We start from the raw sequence: 22,098 nt of genomic DNA on the forward strand, positions 1-22,098 counted from the left end.
TTACATTTGGATAATTGACAACTGACTTACATTTATGATGGTTGCAGTGTCCCAGAATTGTGTGATTCCCTTTTGTGACCTTCTGACAAGCAAATTAATGGGGAAAATAGATTCACTTAACAACTGAGTTATTAATTTCAGAACTGCAGTGATTCACTTAACAAACAGGGCAAGAAAAATCATTAAATGGGGCAAAACTCACCTAACAAATTTGTCCCTTAGCAACACAAATTTTGGGCTCAATTGTGGTTGTAAATTAAAGACTACTCTGCACTGCTATGAAATATTGAGAACTCATGCAGCCAAACTGCAGTCCTTTTGGCTGTGTTTGACAGAGGACTCTACCTATGAGTGTCACAAAAAAATTAATTTATTTTATAAGACTATCAATTACATTTGTAATGGATTTAATTGTAATTATGCTATTTTAAATGCAGGTATTTATTTTTATCAGAAACTGATTTTTATCAGAATTCTGATTTTTATCAGAAACACTAATACTGGAATATTGCAGAATATATTCAAGATTTAACATTAGAAATAAGATTAAAGAGACTACCTGGTCTTTGTGGATTTAGACTACAGTATGCTCTAGCCCAGACTTTTTTACAGTCCATGCGTTGCAATCAGCCTTTTGGCTGTCTCTGTCCAGCCTGTGGCAGCATCGGGATAAGTGTCAGGATAGGGTGGTAGGAGGCAAGAGGCGGAAGGGAAGAGGCAAGGAGGCAGTGCAGGATGGGGCATCGGTCTTCCACAACAGTCCCTGTTTCTCATGTGGCTCTTTGAGAAAATTAATTGCCAATCCCTGCTCTAGCCACTTCAAACATGCAGCAAAAGCAAAATAACAACACTAATGCCAAATTTTGCACATTTAAAAAAAAAGATTGACTAGTCTGGCAGTTTTCAAAAAGCACTGTTTTAAAAGCTATGAATGCTTTCATGTATTTGGTCAGTGGCATCACTGCATCAAGCAACCTAAAATATAAATTTTATTCTAACTTTATATTTGGAATGGCAATAGAAATCAGTAAAGGAAAATGTTAATTACTATCTCTGTAAGAGAACTCTAAGGAATAATGATTATCAGGTAAAATCTATGGAAAAGAATTTGTACACATAACTGAAAGCGTTAAAGCCTAATCACGTATCTAAAACCAACGCATGTTCAAATGAAATGTCTACAGACTCATTAGATGGCAGCCATTCTATTATAATCATGCATAATACCAGTAGTGCCTTGAGCCTATGCCAATGACAACAGCATAAATTTTGCATCTCATTTCTGCAGCCATAAAATTAATGATCAGTTTAAAAATAATTCTTTATAAAAAGTTGTTACACAAAGAAAAAGCACACGTGTGTTCCTACAATGTAGCCAAGAGGATAATTAAGAGGCTAATGTTCATTAAAATATCTTTCCCAGAACATTTTGATTTATCCCAGAATATTTTGTTATAAGTTTCATTAATTAAACACAGTTAATGGTTACTGGAAATAATTCTGCTCCAACATTTTTTTTGTACAATATGATATCTTGTGTTGTGATAGTAGTATTTTGAATCACTTGCACAGTGGCATGCCTTCCTTTATTAAACAGTACTTTTACATTTATTCTGTAGCAAATTTGCTTATTTATCCAATAGATGATGATATTGCTCTAATACGGGAAGCTAAATATCTAATCATTGTGAATAGAAGTTACTCTTTAATTTGCATTTATCACAATAAAGACTTAAAATTGATTTTGCATCAAGGAATTTTTGCTTTTTTGCATGAAAAAAAAATCTTCCCATACTAAATAATTTTATTCAAAAATACTGCCAATATTTAACTTCTGCCCCCCCCCAAAAAAACCCTGCAAATTTTTATCAATACTTACTTTACTTCAATTATTAAATTATGAAAAAACTGGTGGAATTTTTGATGAACAACTCTTTACACACACATATATATCCTTACATAAAACATACACACACTAATGCCAAATTTTGTATATGTTTCAATTATTGTCTCAGGAATTGACAGTCAGCACTTGTTGCAATTTCAGGAATTTAACTCTAGGTGGTCTGGAAGACAGCATGTTAAAAAGGTTGGCCTAGATGACAAGAAGATATGCTGAACTTTATTTGTAATCCAAAATCTGGACATCTTATATGAGTTCTAATAGTAATTTCTGTAATAAATTTAACAACGGTATTAGTCATGATTAGATCCCAATCTGAGTGACAAATTCCATTTCCTTTACTTACATTTTTCCTTTCCTCCTTCCCTCCCCACCGTCCCTTCCTCCATCCCTCATTCCCTGTCCACAAGAATTCCTGCTGGCTTCCCTATATATTTTGCTTCTGAGAAACTTGCTGGGAGAATGTCAATTGGGAAGCCAACATGAAGTTGTCAATTCAAGGCCAGCATACATGTAAGTGGCTGCTGCAAGACAGGGGAAGGATCAAGGTGTGGGCAGGTCATGAATGATACATCATAGAGTGTGAAAGGTGCTGTGAGGGTTGGGAACAGTGTTTGAGTGTGTGTCAGATATTCCATACAGGCAGGCAGACTGTCCCAGTGAATGCTGTGAATTGAGTAGGGTACATAAGTGTACATGATAAATGGAATACAGGTCACATCATGTATACAGGGAGTGGTGCAGGTAAACAAGGATGCATGGGCGTTAATGGATAAGAGATGCTGTGTGGATCAAATCAGCCACCATGGGATAGTGTGGATCAAAAAGAATGCATGGGGTTATGAGGATTTGTGAGAAGTGCTGCGCCGGTTGTAGATTATGTGTGAACAGAGTGTGGGACAGGAAGGATGCCTGGCGTGCTTGGTAGTATGCAAGAGATGCCATGAAAATCATGGGCAGTGTGTAGTGGCACAAGATGGAGCAGAGAGGTGTGTGGGATTCCCGAGGCGCTACATGGGGAAAGCACACATGAGGAGAGCAGATTGGAGATGGTTATGGGGATGCCATGCAGGTCAGAAAAGACACATAGGGTGTGGCCTGGCTCACAAAGCATTTATAAAGGCATGCAATGGATTCCACACACTTCAGGAAAGGCATGTTATGGGTGACATGGGTCAGGGAGATGCGCAGGAGGTGCAGCATGGGTTGGAAAGATATTCAACAGGAGCAGTATGGGCCACAAGGGAGCAACGTAAATTCTCTTTCCAGCAGGCAGGTAAATGATTAGTGCTGAATGGGGGAGGGAGCAATGGATTGCAAAACAGGCTGGAAACTGTCACAGAACATTATAAGTGAAGATCATGTGACCGCAGCAGCATCAAATAGCATTGAAGCAGTCACAATTACCCCAAATTTCGTTCACTTGGGAATCATGAGTCCTGGAATATTGAATATATTCTGTAAGTTAGTCTATTTGCAGTACCTTGGTTCAAAAATTGTCAGCCAATGTTGCATTATTTCACTCAGTTAAAAGGCATGACAAAGTGAGTATTACATAGATAGATAATCTGCCAACAGTTTAGAGCAATGTTTCTCACTCTCAGCAACTTTAGAATATATGGACTCCACTCATAAAGTCCACACATCTTAAAGTTGCTAAGATTGGAAAACACTGGTTTACACAGAAAATGCAGGCAGAAATTCTGTGACTTGTAACTCAAGACATATGAAGGCACCAAGTTAAGAACTTTTGAAGTTAAGATTAAGAGTTCATATAACTTTACCCATCCAAATTTAAATATCAATGATTATATTAGGTTGTGGAGGCCACAAGGGTGAACTCATCTGAAACATTCATGTATGTCCTTTGCTGATTTTTTAAGTGTTAAAGCTAAATTTCATGTACTGGATATGTAGTTCAAGATAATATTATCCTCTGAAAATTTTAGCTTTTGTCACATAATCATATTCCTGTAGTCCACTATTTGCTCCAAAAATTTAGTAAATATATGTCATAAAAACATGTGCTTTTTAAAAAGCATTATCATTATTATACCTCCAACAAATATGGTTTTTGATGTTGTTTTTCTATAAATATAATTGAGTTCAATAAATTCTAATTATTTTTGTATATTAAAAATTTTGTTCAAGTCAATGAAGAGTTAAAGGTTCTTACATGACCTAAACAATGAGAAAATATAGCAAATAGGACTTAAGACATTTTTCCATTGTTTAGGTCATGTAAGAACTTTTAACTTTTCATTCCACTCATTTATTAGCATAAGTGATTTATTGATAACAATATATACAAAAAACTAATAGGGGGCCTTAGTTTCAGAAGATTTAACAATTGCATTTCTATATAACAAAAAGCTTTAGATTTGCTGCTTTCAGAAGACTGAAGCCCTCTAACAGAATTTTCAAAACAAAGCAAAAAATTGAAAATAAAATACAGTACACATGAGACTTTTTTTAAACCTACAATGTAAGTGAACATATGTCTAATGAGTAAGACAATCTTCAGAGTAAACTAGAGGACAAGCAAAAAGCAAGTTAACAGCCTCCAAATGGTTATAGAGCAGAAATTCATGCAATTTATTGGATTAGTAACAGGCAGTGGGGTTTAGATTTCATCCTCCTAGAATACACAAACACACACACACACACACAGACAGACAGACAGACAAACTATATGCATATTTGTAAATGTGTGTGTCTCTGTGTCTCTGTGTCTCCGTGTGTAGCGGGAAAGGGTGAAAGATGGGAGAGAGAAAGGAAGACAGAAAGTCAAGAAACTTTAGGATACATAACTAAGGTAAAAAAGACAGACCAACATCACTTGGGTTTTGTTGATTTATCCAGCCCAATCCTAAGTTATGAATGTTGTGGAATTTTTAATGTTGTTTTTTATTTTTTTGAATGTCCCCCGTCCCTTTTTTACCTGTAAGTCGCCCTGAGTCTCTTGAGAGTGGGCGGAATACAAACCAATTAAATAAAATAAATAAATTAAATAAATATAAAACAAAGAAATTTTGTCAGCATGTTCCAGACACCTTCACAAAATTGTCCCCGTGGAGAATGTAGCCAATCACAAGACATCATCTAATAGAATATAAATAAAGTACCACTAGATGCCACCCACCATTTTATATACAAGGAATCGTTCTCGGAATTATTCATGAAATACAAATTCTACACGCCTGAATCTGCAGTATACAAGCTTTCAATTCTCTTTTTATTAAAAGTGGGGGGGGGGGCTTAAAATTAGGTGGTGAAATAAACTTGGTGGGCATCAAATAACATGTTAAGTAGATGATTGTTCTTGAAAGCTATACTGGGGACCCAGAATCTAAAAAATCCAAGGACAAAAGAACAATGCACAGAACACATAAATGGCAAAGCACTTGACTCGCATAGTAAGGGCAAGAGTAATGGGTCCAGGAAACAGGATGACAATACAACCATGAGCTGCAATAAATTTACACACTCTCAGTACATAAGGTGATATATTCCATTTAGTAGGTCAGGAACATCTCCAACTTTCATAGGTTTAACAGCTTTCCCACCGGAAGCAATAAGGATATACATGTATAAGATTTTATGAATGAGCCTACCTTAAAAAACCATCTGCTGGTGGTTTTTAGATCTAGGTTGTTAGATCCATTCTTGAGGAATGCTTTTATGCAGATGCACTTTGTGTATTACAATATATCAGAAAGCCAACCTGGTGTTTAAGTATGCATTACCAGACAGTCTTTGTAATACTACACTTTTTCCAATTCAATCCCCATCCCCATGATTACATCATTGCAGCAAAAAGAACAGCACAGGTTCTTAAAAAGAAGAAAATAAAGAAAAACTGATATCTTTTATTTTGCTAAAAGATAAGGGAAAAAACCCAACAAAAAATTTGAAAAAAATGAGGAATGGTGTTCAAATTATATCAACTTTAAAAATGCTTTGAATTTTAAAATTCAAAAAACAAATCTGTACTGCATTAAACAGAAGCATTCCAAGCTGAAAGCATCTCCATTTTGAACTTAAAACATCTATTTTAAAATCAGGGTAGGACTATATAAGCTTGAAACATTTTCCTCTGTTCAGAAACATAAATCAGGATACTTCTCTATAAAATTGGTATGACAGGTTTTGAGTTCAAACCATTTTGCATACCCCTAAGTCTAGCTCTATTACCTTTCCTGACACTATGCCTCATGGTCCTTAGCAGTCAAAAAATTGTTTTTAAAAATGTTGCTACCAGCATGTCACTAGCCTATCTGCATAGGCAATCTGATCCTTGTATATGAAAATTATTCTCGGTTTAGGATCAATTTGTAGAATGGCTTTAGGCAAATATTAATTAATATTTACTTTTTAATCACTGCTTTGAAAAATGTAAAACCCAAATTGGATTACATTAGAAAATCAGAAAGCTTTTCTCCTTTTGCATCTAAATTCAGTGATCAAACCAATTCTAGGAACACTCTTTACCTGGAGATAATACTGAAAATTTAGTTCATTGAAAATGAACAAACAAATTCCCAAAACAATGGAGCAAAGTTGTTGTTTCAGAGATTGGCAGCTGAACTTTGTAGGCCATCCTGAATATATCCTGTCTGAAAGCAGGCCTATAAACTCTGATATAAAATGAAATAAGTAAATGTTACTCTTTCTGGCTGTTGCCCTACTAGTGGGAGGGGGGGGGAGAATCCACTGTAGTTCCACAGATGCTTTCTTGACCTCATGCTGTGACCCTTATACCAGCATTCACAGGCTGCAGGTCATGACCTCATGAATTAGCATCATGAAAATAAGGGCCATCTCAGGTTCAGCTTCAAAACAGACCACTGTACCAGGCTATTTTTAATGAGATTATAAGGTCTGTTTCGAGAAATCCATTAGAAGATGCAAATCACATTTCAGCTTCCCATTCTTGTCCTGAATCTCTAAACTGCTAAAATAAAACTATGATTTCTGCAAATGTGAAAGCAAGTTGTTGTTGCCAAGCTTCTTTTTGGAGAAAATATTCACATTATTTGCTACAATTTGCTTCTACTATTTGACCAAAGAGTTCATTTATATTTTTGACATATCTTATGCTGATGCTTTCATTTTGTCTGTTTTTTTAAACTTGCAGTCATAGGCAAAAAAAAAACCAAAAGAAACATGTTAAGGAACAGATAGAAAAAGGAAACTAAAATTAACATCTAGAAGCAGAATATTTCTTTTGCTTGGTCAAAATCAGATTTGTAAAATGTCTTGGAAAATTCACCAATAGAAGTACAATATCCCTGCTTCTATTATCTCTGTAAATGGGCAATATCATGACATAAGGATTCTACTGTATTTGTCCAGCAAAGGAATGATCAATTGTTATAAGAGACTTCTTTGAATTTTTTTTCCAAAATAGGAATAAGTAGAGCATAATAACAAGCAAAGTCGAGAATAAACACTTTCATTGAATTTAGAATTCATATTAGAAAGCATTTTAATGTTGATGCCAATGCAATGATATTTCATTTGAAATAGTTTTGTTCCTTCTCAATTTTTAGTTCTTGGTTAGTGTGCCCTTTTGTTTTATAAAAGCAGAAAAATGTATATTTTTAAAAAAGGAAATGGGAGAACCTTCCATGCTTTTTCCAGTAGGGGGAGCCAGCATACTCAACCATATCATATGTGCATAGTCTGAATTTTCAAAAGGTGATTGAATGTACTTAAGATCAGTTTGGAAGCTCAGTAGTAATAAAAAATATTTAAGGCACATGCAAATGAAAAAATATACTCTTACCTATTTCGGGAAATTCTTGTGGGTAGCTGCAGGAAAGGAAAAAGAGAGAGTGGGAAAAAGGATACAGTAAATGTGTGCAAATCTAAACAACGGTGCATGTTTTTCCAGGTTAATAAAATGATAGCCCACAACTAATTATTGAAAGGCACTTTGAGCATCACTACCTCAAAAATATGATCTAAGGTTCCATGATATTAATAGTTGCATATTAGTAATGAAGAACTAATGATTGTATTATATTGCACCTAAGCTGGAATTGAAAACATTAATATGTTAATATGGAAAACAGAAAAAAAATCATCACTACTCTGAAAAATTCACAATATGGTTAAAAAAGATAAAGATAATGCTTATATAAGTTGAACAACAGGAAAGCAATTACAGTAAGTTAAATCTGATAAATAATATCTTTCTGGACAACATAAGGATACACCTGTAAGAATATTGCTGAATACAATGTTAAGACAGAAAAAGAAACACACAACATCTAGAATCATTCTGAGGATAAGGATGATTTTGAATCTGAATTAATAGGGGGATATTATTTCATGGTATTCAATGGTTCTTGCCCTGCTATTATTTAATAACAGCAAATACCCTATTTTCCTGAAAATAAGACCTCCCTGGATAATAAGACCAACTGAGCTTTTGAGCACATGCACTAAAATAAGCCCTCCCCCAAAAATAAGCCCTCCCCCAAAAATAAGCCCTTTCCAAAAATACTGCAACACAACAGCAGCCATGAGGTGACCACACTTGCCACCTCCTCGACCTCAAAAATAATAAGACCTCCCCGAAAATAAGGCCAAGCACTTATTTCAAGGATCAAAAGAAAATAAGACTCTCTTTTATTTTCGGGAAAACACGGTATTAACTTTTTCTACTTTTTTAATGTATTACACATGCCTAGAGATGCTCATTCCACTTGTTATAAATTAATTAAATAAACAACAACGGACAACAAATTGTATCCATAAGCATCACCAGGACAGAAGAGCAAAACCTAAGGGATACATGCTGCACTTTTATTGTGCTAAGCATCCCTAGGCTAGAACCTGATGCTATCATTACTATAAGCCAGCCACACCACACAAATATTCTAGTACCATTTGGTACATTTTGTTATATTCCTCAAGTCTGTCTCTGGTATTAAAACTTCGGACAGAATAAACAATTTATCAGTGTTAAACGATATATTGATAGTTGCAAATTATCTGAGGTAAGCATTATTCTTGATAGGAAAGAAAGTTTTGCTGGCAAAAAGCCAAGCTATCAGTGACAAATCATATCCATCATGACAACAACCTCTTATATTGCTTTATCTATTTAGTCACTTTTCCAGACAACCACAACAACACAACAGTCAGATATAATACTGTAAGCAAGTATGACATGGATCAACCATGTGTCTGACAAGAATAGCGAGACATAGATAAAGGTTTTCAGCACACATCAAGTTTTTTTCAAAAGCATATCTACTTTCACAAAGTCCAAAGAAATATTACTTTGCTCTTTTGCAATGCCTCATTTTGAAAGAAATAATGGTTCATGCTAGGATTTATATAGCTAGATAAATAGTAACCCTAGAATGGATGTAGCAAGAATTCTAATTTTGCTAATTTCTGATAAGGAAAGCACCATTTCCAGATGTATCAAATGCTTCTGTAAATATTGGTCACAAGAAGAACAAGACTAGATACCAAATATTATGAAATTACAACAATCCCAACAATTATAGATGAACAATAAACTAATTACCTAGACTGTTTTGAGCATCAATTCATAAAGTAGACAACTGCCAGTCAGAGATTCCTTTGAAATTTAACTGAGATTCCTAACCTAAATAGGGTGTTGGGCTTGATGGCCTAAAGGATTCTGTCCAACTCTATGATTCTATTCAATCCTGTACTGGATTGTCAGGGTTCTTGACAGATTCACTTGACTGAATTACAGAACATTATTCGTAAGCTACACTTTTAGAAACCTGTCTTGCTAACAATGTCTGAAGTTATTTTTCTGACATCTAATAAAAGCCATCATTACATCACTTCATTCCAAAACCCATGAAGTATACACAACCTGCCAGAACTGCAGCCAACTCCAAGCAAAACAGAAAAGAAAAAAAGCCAAAGGGGAAGAAAGTTAATGATCCTTTTAATCTGTTAAGAGCCATGGTGATGCAGTGGTTAGAAAGCAGTGTTGCAGGCTAACTTACTGCTCACTGCCAGGAGTTTGATTCTGACAGCTCAAGGTTGCTTCATCCTTCCATCCTTCCAAACTCAGAAAAATAAGCACCCAGATTGTTGCAGGTAATATGCTAATTATGTAAACTACTTAGAGAGTACCGCTAAGGCACTATGAAGCAGTATATAAGTTTAAATGCTATTGCGATAATATTCAAGCTAGCAGGAATCTCATTCCTGCTAGCTTAATCGTTTGTTCCATAAATCATGGATCAAGTTCCTACAGATTTAGGAGCATGGTTTTAACTTTTGAATTTTATCCCCCAATTTTTTTCCTTTTTATTACCTATCTTTCTTTTACAAGCATCTTAATAATATTCCCTATGTGGATGACCAGTTTTTCTTCAAGTTGTGATAGACAATGATCCTTATGCATATTGATAGCTGCTTTATACTTGCCCAATCTTAGATGGCAGTCATTGATTAAGACCTCTAACATATGTTTGCTGAATGCTTTTGCCATACATCTGCCCATCTCCATTAACCAGTGGTCGGTATCATAGGCTGCATGAAAAGTGCATCAGTGTAGAAAAATGCCTTACATGTTATGAAAGATTCTTAAGTGTTTAAAGCACTAGCCACCCCTATTTCTCACAAATGAAAGCAAATGTTTTTTCCAAGTTTACATGGAAAAGTAAAAGTAAAAAGTGACTAATCTGAAATGAATAGGCCTCAAATCACTTATTGGGAGCAATCCAGACAGTCATGGATACCATAACGTCAAGATGTGCATATTGTTAAATGGGAAGCAGTGAAAATCTCAAGTAAGGAATGCAGGGCTGTTGATCAGGGATGAGGGAGGTCTGAGAAGGCTAAGTACAGACTACATCCATGTTGGCAGTTGGAGCTGCTGCTGCTGCAGAGTGGCATATATGCAGAAAGGCCAGGGAAAAGGAGGGCATACTGCATACGAGTAAGGAGTGGTGGTGGAAGGTATTCTGGGTGTAAGTAAAAAAAAGGGGGAGGCAGGCAAAAGAGGAAGGAAGGCACAGTGCATTCAGGCAAAGGAGGGAAGGACGATACTGAACGAAACGGAGGAAGATGAGGCGATGTATACAAAGTGGCAAAGGAGGTTGTAGTGCATGGGGAGAGCACAGTGCATGCAAGCAAAGGACAAAAGTGAAGAATTGGGGGGGGGAGAGACTTACCCAAGAGACTTATGATCTTCCCTGCCAGCTTCCTTATTAACCTTGTTTGTGCGAAGCTGGCAGGGAAGATCACAAATGGCAAATTGTGACAGGACTACAGGACACACCAACTGGCCATAAGTACAAAATGGTTGCCAAACCCTTGAATTTAGTTCATGTGACCACTGAAATGACCAGAACTTCAAAGACTGGTTGTTAGTCCCTTCATTCAGTGCCATCATAGCTTTGAATGGTTGTTAAACAATGGACATTAAGGGTGGACTACCTGTAGCTATATTTCTACTGTTACCTATTAGAGAAGAGCAATCTGATGACAGGAGCTTGAGTTTCCCTTCTCCTTTGTTTGGAACACGAAATGAGAATATCATGGTATATAAACCCAAATAAACAAACAAACAAACAAACAAACAAGGATTTAATTTATGCTAGACTATTTATTAACTTATTCATTTTTTTAAAAAAAACTAATAAGGATAGCCTATTGGACAGATTGGTTGCAAACTTATATACTTTTACACAAATGTATTTTATACAAGCATAATTACTTACTTGGACTTGATGTCTTTCATCTTCTTAACCAGGACATCCTTTTTTTCCTTTGCTCTTTTGGATAAATTTTCACCTTTTAGGATATTTGATATGAATGTGTCAACATCTAAATCATGAAAGAATAAAGGCAGAGAGATGAGTCAAAAAAGAAATACTAATTTTCAGATGATAAATACCTCTATTATAGTTTTATTCATAAAGCAATAACAGCCAAACTATTTAATGGAGTTACTTTATCAGTTCCAGGCATAAAATAATTGAAAGATATTTCAAACTGTAAATTGAACAGATTTGTTCACTGCTCTGCTTATGCTTAGCACAGCAAATGCTGTTTTGACATTTGCTATCATTAAGTGAACAAAAGCCGAACAAATTTTTATAAACTGTCAAACATGTAAAATATATGTATCCCACCTATTACTCAAAGAATACAATCCAGAAGATAACAAACTGTTTCAACTAATATATGATTGTCACAAAATCAAACTTTATTTGGCACTTTTATTAACAAAATAGCATTTTCAAAACAGACTGCCAGCTTATGATTTCTTTGTCCATGCTAAAGCTGATCTACCTTTAAAGCCTTCATATAAAAGTTGGATCCTGAGAAATGGCAGTAAATCTCGAAGAATCACTTTGTACACAGAAGAACTGCTAATATGCATGCTAAAACAACATAATAACTTTTTTATGACAAAACACAGAAAACAGTAAGTTTCAATATAAAACTATACTAAATATGGTAATAAAGTCATATAGACAAGCAGAGCACCATTTCCATTTTTATAATTTTTTTCTTATGAAATTCTGATGTAGAACTTTACCTTGATACATATTAATTTAATCTGGATTTAATCAAATGGTCAATGGATAGAAATAGAAGGATGTATTATTAAAGAGAATTCTCTGGTTAACTACAGTTAAATACACAATTGGCAGTTCACACATCAAACTGGGCCCATGATTTATCAATATTTATAGGTGTGCCGGTGCAACATTTTAAACAAACAAACAAAAAATCATACTATGAGTTTGATACATAAACCCAGTCATGCATCAGATATTCATGTGTGTGTGTTTTACTATGCAAAATAAAGTTCTGTTTAGTAGCAGATGCCCATAATAAGTCAGTAAATTATTTTATGTCTATTATGAACACCTGTTTTTGAAGGACAAATGATGAAAGGTTTGTCAAATTTGTTCTCTAAAAGCAAAGGCCCGATCATGTTACAAATAGTTTGCTGGATTATCCTTTTGGTCTCACCCAGGATTGCTTTTCTTATATAACAAGTTCAATTGACATCAGAACTAGCTATGCAATCTAGTTGTTCAGTTGACTGAAGAATAGATTTTCTCCCCATAATGAGGCAATTATTCACTTAATGGCAGGCTGAAATTAGACAGGCTAGTTGTTATACATAGCCACATTCACTGCATGGTTGGGCTAATGCCTAATCTGAGTTAGCACAGAACAGTTGTATTTCAAACATTTTCATGAATAGTGATTGTCACAGCCCAATGGAATATGAGTAGAAACAGCTCATATTAGGTTATATAGAAAATGTGCAATGCATAATCATAAAATATTGGTCTATAAATAAATTAAAATATTGGTAAATGGGAGCACTGATACCTAAACAACAAAAAGGAGTAGTTTCCAAACTTGGATAAAATATTCTAAAATAATTACTTCTTTATGAAAGGTTCTTCTGAAAGCAGAGAACCAAATAACTAACTAGAAATAAACTTTGTATAATTTAAATAATTGTGTTATTTGGCTGATAAATTTGGTATAACCTAAGTCTGTTATTAGAGATAACAGACTTGGAGTCAACACTGTCATTCTTTAATTTCATCGGCAGAAATTGATTCTTAATGTTCCTGGTCTATCTTATGGTACTCATGAAGGAAGAGAGGAAGGAAGGAATTGTATTGGAAAAAAACTGAGTACTGGTACCTTTTTCTTAGATGTTGAATCACGTTATATTTTAAGCAAAAAAATATCATTTTCATTCAAAATTGTCTCTGAATAATTGAATAAACCAACAGAATAACAAGACAGATAGCTCAATATTAATTTTAAAATAAATCCGTTGGGCAGCAAATGTACAAAATAGCATATCCCATTTTTTATTGCTGATATGGGCACTATAACCTCATATAAAAGACAAAGACTCTTTTTGTAATACTACAGATTATTTCAAAAATGTCAGTTTTTGAAACTCTTTTTCTTCTTTAACTTCAATATATCTCTTCTCATTTCAATATTTTTAAGAGATAGTAATTGCAAAGGTAATCAACTTAAATTATATTTACATAATGATTATGTCTTTATCAGTTATCCAAAATTCTTCTGTAATGAACATTCATTTCAGTAATATTCAGACTGAAAATGGAATTAAAAAGTGTGCATTTTATGTCTAGATCTAAATGTAAAAATATGAAATTCTACCCTGAATAGATTTAATTAATGGACCACAGTAAAGAGAAATAAAGGAGAGTGACTGCTACTCTTTTCATCATGGCAGCTAAAACGTTTTATGTGCTCAAATAGATAATCCATATTCATGACTTACAATCATGCAAGTTAAATTAAATAGTAACTCTAAATTAAGAATTGCATGGAAGAGAGTAGAACCTGAGAATGCTTATTGCAAACTTCTATTATTGCATTTCAGAGAATTTTTGGGAACATCACATGTGCATGAACAACAGGGTACATAATTTATGTAGCCTTACACATATGCACAAATCTCTACAAACTTACGTCCATACAAATAATTCAAAAAACCTTCAGACCTCACAAAGTACCGAATTTCTCTGCTACTCATTAAAGCATGCAAGTCATTTATCAGGAAAGCTTCTGCCTGACGATGCAAAAAGATGCCACTGCTTTTTAGAGTTGCAATAAATATATGCTACTCTGATTATTCACTTAATTAAAACAGTAGTAACTTTTTCACATACATGGCAGAATTGTGTTTGCACAAAATGCAAAATCCAAAAAAATTAAAATCCATTTATACCAACTATGACATTATCAAATACTGCCATCATGAATGCAGACTAGTGGTAGTGCCAGGACTCATTAAAAGCATTTGGAGTTTTTCAAAAATAAATAATAGCAATAAATAATAATGTTGCCTGAAATATTCTCTTGAAAGTTTTAACAATAAATTTGAGTAAAAACAGTAATTTTTCATTGCATTAGATAATCTGGATAAGGAGGTGTAAATAGTACAGGTGAATTGAGAATGGCTTGCTTCCATCGCTGGAGATTTTTAAGATGAGATTTATCCAGAATAGTATAGGGTCTCCTAATACTTGAACAAGAGGTTGGACTAGAAACCTTCATGATATCTTCCAATTCTGTTACTCTGTATAACTTTTAGCATAAAGTGGTGAGTAAGCCAAACCACTATTAGAGTTATGAGCAAACCAGGTCAATATCAAGGGTTCATCAAATTAGAGTTAAAAACTTCTGGATGAACATCATGCAATAGTACATTTAATGTTTTCAAATGTCAACAGTAGAATTGTGTTTGGTTTTTTTAAGCAATGTGTTTTTGGGACCAATCCTGTTGCTTTAGTAGCTTTAGTTAAAATTTCATTCACTCTTCCCTTTGTAATGTTTTTCTGTTCAGGTTTCTCATTATCAATCTGTTCCTATCATTACATATCCAGGACACTACTGATGAGAACTATGAAGGGGAGGGTGCAGAGACATCTGGAGAAAATAAGCCTCTAACTGGTTCACTGTTAGAAACAATTAGGACTTATAGAATTAGTCCTACAATATAAATATTTAACTGAGGACTTATTTCAATCATTTATCATGAGAATTTTTTAGTCTGTTTTTAACTTTTGATTTATCAATGGAAGACTAATATTCATTTTTCTTTAAATATCATGCCAATTAGTCATATTAATAAGACAACAGTTAACAGCAATAACAAAAAAAGCATAAGGGTTGCCCATGATTTTAGTACTATGCTCCTTTTGTCCTTTAGTCAAAGTCCCTGCTGGCTGGAGGTTTCTGGGATCTGAGGTCACACACCTTAAAAATGCCAAGATTTTACTCTCTTAGTGTGAAGGCAGAAAAAATTGATCACTCTACTCAGAAAAAAGCTGGACAGTTAATAAGAACGAAAGGTAAGACCCATCATACACTGTGATTTTAATTTTGAAGTTTAATTTTGAATATATGTATATGTGTATACCGTATTTTTGGAGTATAAGACGCATCGGAATATAAGACGCATCAAGATTTTGAAGAGACAAATTTAAATAAAAAGTTTTTGCACTCTGCAAATCTCCAAAAAATGGCTCATTTTTCACAAAAACAGGGTTTTTCTCTTTAAAAAAAAGGCATGGATAGCCTTTAGGAGGCTTGTAGAGTGCTCCTGGAGGGGCAGCAAAAATGAACAAAAACCGGCCCATTTTTCTATCCTTACAGAGTGGTTGTGGGGCTGGGGGGGCAAAATTGAGCAAAAAACATGCAATTTTTCACCCATTTCTGCCCTCCCCAGCCCCCAAGGGCACTCTGGAAGCCTCCTAAACGCTATGCACAGCCATTTTGGTGAAGGGGGTGGCATTTTGGGAGGCATAAAATGCTGTATTCAGTGTATAATATGCACCCAGGTTTTCAGTCTCCTTTTTTAGGGAAAAGGGTGTGTCTTATACTCTGAAAAATGCGGTATATAAATATATGCATTCAAAATTAAACTTATTTTCTAGCAAACAGATTGCAACCATATATTCTCAAAGACGCTTTCTGTCTTCTAAAAGAAAGCGGGTTAGCATATCAAACTTAAACAATATGGTTACTTTGGATGAACTGTGCAAACCCAAAAATTATAGTTTGCAGGCCGTTAATAACAGAATAACTTTCTGTATGACTCTAGCCAAGTCCGATTCGTTCAAGGATAAATAAGTCCCAATCACAACATGTAGCAGTTCCTGGGTTACCTCTGTTAATCTCAAAAACCTAAGCAGGGTAAGGCCCAGTTAGTTCTTAGACAGGAGACCTCCAAGACTATAAACTAGTCTGGAAAATCAAAAATATTTTTAAAAAATGATACTTCCTTCGGTTGATGGGGAAAAAATAATAGATACATCCATGTAGTCAAGAGGAGCTGAACTGGAAGGATTTGCATTACAACACACTTCAAAAATGATTAATAAAAATAAGTGCATTAGATCCCACATAAACACAACACTCTTCTGCTATTCATTACAACAGTCCAATGTTTTCACTTCATGTCTGGAAAGAAGGTGCCACTGCTGTAAGAGTTGCGGTTAGAAACAGCAGCATTTGTTTCAGTCTTGCTCAGAGCCTGAAAAGAATCAGTCTTGCCTTCATAACTAGGTGTAGTATTTGCCTGAGATCCAAAAGCCCTCATTCAAGATAATTTCTGAAGCATATGCAACCCTAATGTTTACCTGGTATGAAAGAGTATGAAATTAGATCTGCCAATTAGATTTATTGGCACCCAGGAAAGAATTCTTGAAAAGCTGACTTAATCACATCTTTCCAGAGCTATAAATACTTTTTAAAGGTATACTCAAGCAATCTTTCAACCTACAGTATAACGGTTGACTTGAGATGTAATTGATCAAGACTTATTTGGCATGTAATAATTTTTTTTTTTTAAAGGAACTACAGCCTCAGAATTCTGGTTTGAGTTGCTACAGTATTCCTACTATGGACGCATACTAATCCAGCCCATTTAGTAGTTATTTCATATATTTAAGGTAGTTGGTTCTTGATTAAGACAATTCATGTAGTAAACTTAATAAAGTGTTTACAGGCCCATATGTATGTTTGAATAAAAATTCAATGTAGTAGATACTGGTGGGGGCAAATCAAGTTATTTACTAAGTAATATGAAACAAATCTATTTAGAGGACTTTAGAAAAATACATTTCATTATACATGGATAGAGAATTTCAGCCAAACATATGATAGAAATTTAGTACTGGCATAAATACAAAACAGAGTCACCAATAGAAAGGGGATTTTATTTCATTTGAAAGCATTTGGTTAACAAAAGGAAATATATTTTTAAAAACTAGGTGGCTTTCAGTCTGGTATAATGTGCGACACAGGAAATACAACAGAGAACAATCTATTTTAAGATTATGAAAATGTAAGCAAATATGGAAATGTCAAAGGTTTCTTTCTTTTCCTTTTTTTTTTTTTTTTGCTGAAACAAAGCTCCAATTCTGCACTTTGGACATTGATCCAGGTGGACTTATTTAAACATTGTGATGATTCTACAGTACCACTCTAAGTTCTTCTTAGCTAAACTCTATACTTGTAGCAACAGCATTTAATAAATGCAAATTATTTTTTAAAATTAAAACTTTATTCCACCTTCATTATTGTATAATTCAAGGCATTGAACAAACATAATACTCTTTCCCACAACAACAACCCTGTGAGGTGGGTTAGGTGACTAATACAAAGTCACTCAGGTTTTTTATGCCTAAAATGGAACTAGAACTCAGTCTCCTGGTTTCCAGTCTTGTATCTTATTCACTAGCCTTATACACCAAACTGACTTTAAGCATATATCTGCAAAATAACACAGCAAAAGTATAAAAGTAGATTTTCTGATGAATACTGATGTCAAACTTTCCCTAATCCAAGTCAGGAAAGTAGTTGCCTACTTCTTGTCCAAATATTTAAAAAACGAACAGCTAAGCATCAAGCCCACCCTGCGCTCCTCTCGGGTACGTTTCTTGATGACCCTCCTACAGAGTCCCCCTTTTCTTTATTATTAAATCTTCAAGTTTAAATCTTCGGCTTCACTTCCAAAAAGGAATCACTCCCGCCCCAGAAGTCACTTCTCCATTTCTTCTACCTTCCCTTTTCTTTTCTTACTCTCCTGTAGCCCTGTTACACTGCCTCCAATAAAGCGTCTCTCCACGCTTGCAGAAGTTACCTCCCAGCCGCGCAGGGCACATTCACCTGCAAGGAAGTTACTGATCTCCTCGGGGATAGCGGGCAAGTCCTGCATCATGACCAGGTGGTCGCACGGGAACCCCTTGCTCAGCGAAGGCAGGGAAAAGATATAACCACACCCACACCCCTTTCCCGGCTCCGGGAAGTTAGTTAATAAACTTCGGGGGCGGGGCTACTCTGCCAGCTTCTGTAATAGTCATTTCCCGTATCTTAAGTAGTATTGCGCATGTGCCCTTAACACCGGAGCACGCTTCCGTTACTGCAAAAGTTCCCATTTCTATGGTTACAAAAACTCCGTACTGCCAAGTGTCGCAGCATGTGACTCCAGTTTTGCATTTCTCTCCATATTTAGTGTGGGCTTCCCGTTCTTAAGTTCCACTTGAGTCTTAAATTCTTTTCCACTATCAAAAATGGCCAAAAATGGTCCACGGCAGCTTCAGTCTTTGGAGGTTTCTATTCGATAGAATGCTTGGAATAGAAATACGCAAGAAGCTTCTTTGATTGACTAAATTGAGCTTTCCCCGGTTTTAGTTCTCGACCACCTTGATTCGGTTTGCGGTCTTCTAATCCTGCCACGATCTGACATTCCAGGTTGTAATAATCGGGAATTTATCCTGGCTGCAGTGGTATGTGGTTACCGGAATGATTCCTTTGGCGGCGAATTGGATTCTGTTCACCTGTAGAAGGTTCTATGTCCGGAATAAAGTGGAACAAGTAATCCACTTGTTGAGAAATAGCAGCCAAAACACTCGCAGGAGAAGGCTTTTTCAGTTTTATTTTGATTTTCAGCAGCACTTTGCTTTCACACCTCTGCACACATCTAAAAAAAATTAAAATACAAGATTATTTTTTATTCTGTAATTAATGCAAAGTCATGACTTTCTAATAAGTTGCAATCTTTCTTAATCTCAAACATAATATTTGTGTACAGGCTTAAAAATCTCGGGTTTGGTTTCCAAAATTGTGAGATGTACCACCCTTGAAGCGGTGAAGTTAATCTAGGGGTGGCCCAAAAAACTTTTTATAATTTTATTGTAATAAACGTTACAAAAAAATCCACCTTTCCCAAAGTTCCATTGCAATATTTTCCTTATTTCTTTCTGTTCATTTTGGTATTTAATTTTTAGGGAGCATGTACCAAAAAAGTTTAAAAAGTTTAGAAACCCTTGGCCTAGAAGGAATGCAAAAGAAGTTGAACGAATTTATAGTTGCTAGAGCTGAGCATGCATAAAGAAAAATAACTTCTTAATTATACTATTATTGATTAATTCTGAAAATCATTATTTTCTCCAACAATTCTTTATTCCATTCTTTTGTATAGAGAAGATACTATACACATAGAATGAAATAATGGCTTTTATTGAGTCCATTGATCTATAAAGCATGATATTACTGACAGAAGTGTTTGCAAGAATTTCAATCAAGAAAATATCTAGGGTTGAATTTAGAATTTGGTTGCTTCTAGCTATGCTGAGATTACAATTCTCAGTATTTATAAACAGCATGGCCATTGGTACCATATCCATGCAGACCAAATTTAAATATGATGAACAAGATATAAATATCTTGAGTTGCACAGAGAACCAAAGGACACTTATTTTCTGCTTTAATGGAAAAAGTATAAATTTAATTTTAATAAACTGTTGTAAAACATTTATTATTCTATTTTTCAGAGCAACATATGTTCATTATTGCTTTGCTTACAATAGACATTTAAAACTGTCCACTTTCATTTTAATCACTATCAAACCATCTTTAAAAAGGCCTGATAGCTCATTAACAGCTTCTGATATTCCAAAAATATCCATTATTTATCTTAAGCCATGAGTTGATCTAAGTAAGATCTTTTCATTTAGTTCCACTAATGGCAGTGTCTGATATGTATTTGCATCTAGGATTTTTGTCCTGGTTAGACAAAAGGTGGAAAACTTTTCTATCATTAGTTTACAAAGACCAATTTTGTTCCTCAAGTCTTGAACTCTAAAAAGATCCAATGTAAGACTGAATATAAACAGAATGGTAATTGGGACAATAAAACAAAGAGCACACTCAGTCTTATATTCTTAATACACAATCTTATGATAATCATCTGGGATGACAAAGCTTTACAGAGGAATGGTCCTTCTGTTCTACTGGCCAGGTGACAGAAGATGGATGCTGAAACCTGATTAAGATGACTTCTTAGCTGAGTTGATGATAACTCTGTTTCATGTTACTTCCCTGATGAAATGGCTGGTGACAAGTGATACTCGATGGAAATAGGATTGTGATAAAGCTGCAACTGATTGTGGCCCTGTCTCCTTCAGTCTCTCTGGTATGAACCTGATATAATGACTACTGCCAGGTGACAGCTGATATGGCTTCTCAGCGGAGCTTACTTCTCTTCATTCATTCTGCTGCCAGCCTAATAGTTTAATATGAAGGAAGCAGTTATAAGCCACTGTCCTTTCAACCTCCATTAATCCTTTAGCTAGAATTTAATGCAATTTTCTCCAACCTACTGCTGTTGAGATGAGTTGGCACTGTAGCTCCCAGAATCTTCAATAAATATTTGTGCCATGATAGCTTATACTTTTTAAGAGTTGCATTCTGACACACCTGGAGGGCACTAAACTGGGAAGTACTATTGTACCTGGCATTTTGAAGAGTTACAATTTTTAAACAATCTGAAGACTGGAAGACTGGAAAGCCAATTTAATTTGGTCCAGGTATAGTAAATCTATTACTTTAAAAAAAAATTAGTTAACTTGGCAGATGGTGAAGATCCTGATAGTTGTAGCTTACCAATATCTGGAAAACCATAGTTTCTGACTCTGTATTTTACTCCTTTTGAGAGGAAGCATATTGATGATGAGAAATTTTGTTTGATCATATCTTTAAAAATGGAAAGATCCATTGAAGAAGATTGGGAAATAAAAATTATCTGCATGAAGGGTTGAACATAACCTTCCTTCTCAATGAGTTATTCTTCAGAAGCTTTCTATTTTTTTAATGTAGAGAGAAAATAGATAATAGGCATTTTTATCAAATAATGTTCTCTGCATTTCTTGAACTATAGTTTGGTATTTCTTCCACTTATCTTTAATTAGACAAGGAAGCTATTTTAGCTAGCAATAGTATTTTATTATCCATTTTATTGCTGACTTAACCCACATTCAAGCAGTTAAGTAACTGGTCCGTATAATGTAATACAGTAATAGTATCTGTGGGGATAGCGATTTTTATATTTGTGTTAATTGTTAATAAATGCTACTCTTTCTGCCTAGGGAATACTTCTATTGTGTTTGTCTCTCTCCAATTGTTATAATAGCTATTAATGTGTACTTTAGGTTACACATTTCTGTCAAAAGATTCAGGAAGCATGTATGTACATAATAGGTTAACAAGGAAATAGTATCCAACCCAGCTATTTTGACCTCTGGGGCTAATCTTAATCCTACTTTAAGTTTAATTTACTGTTCAGTTTCTCCTCAGAAACCAATTTAAGATGTCATCTGAAC

The 22,098-nt window shown here is 34.8% G+C and overlaps 1 protein-coding gene across 2 annotated transcripts in view; it reads right to left on the bottom strand.

The window, feature by feature from the left end:
• The window catches only part of SKAP2 (src kinase associated phosphoprotein 2), a 127,210-nt gene extending 108,442 nt beyond the window's left edge, over positions 1-18,768 (bottom strand). For both annotated transcript variants that reach the window (XM_032237312.1, XM_032237311.1), the window contains exons 1-3: positions 18,605-18,768; positions 11,632-11,737; positions 7,692-7,717 (exon numbers count right to left, since the gene is read on the bottom strand). In XM_032237312.1, the coding sequence (XP_032093203.1) occupies positions 7,692-7,717; positions 11,632-11,737; positions 18,605-18,656 (184 nt within the window). In that variant the 5' untranslated portion in view covers positions 18,657-18,768. The remainder of the gene's footprint in view (positions 1-7,691; positions 7,718-11,631; positions 11,738-18,604) is intronic.
• Positions 18,769-22,098: the final 3,330 nt, after the last annotated feature.

The sequence above is a fragment of the Thamnophis elegans genome, chromosome Z (assembly GCF_009769535.1).
Source record: "Thamnophis elegans isolate rThaEle1 chromosome Z, rThaEle1.pri, whole genome shotgun sequence".
NCBI classification, from domain to species: domain Eukaryota; kingdom Metazoa; phylum Chordata; class Lepidosauria; order Squamata; family Colubridae; genus Thamnophis; species Thamnophis elegans.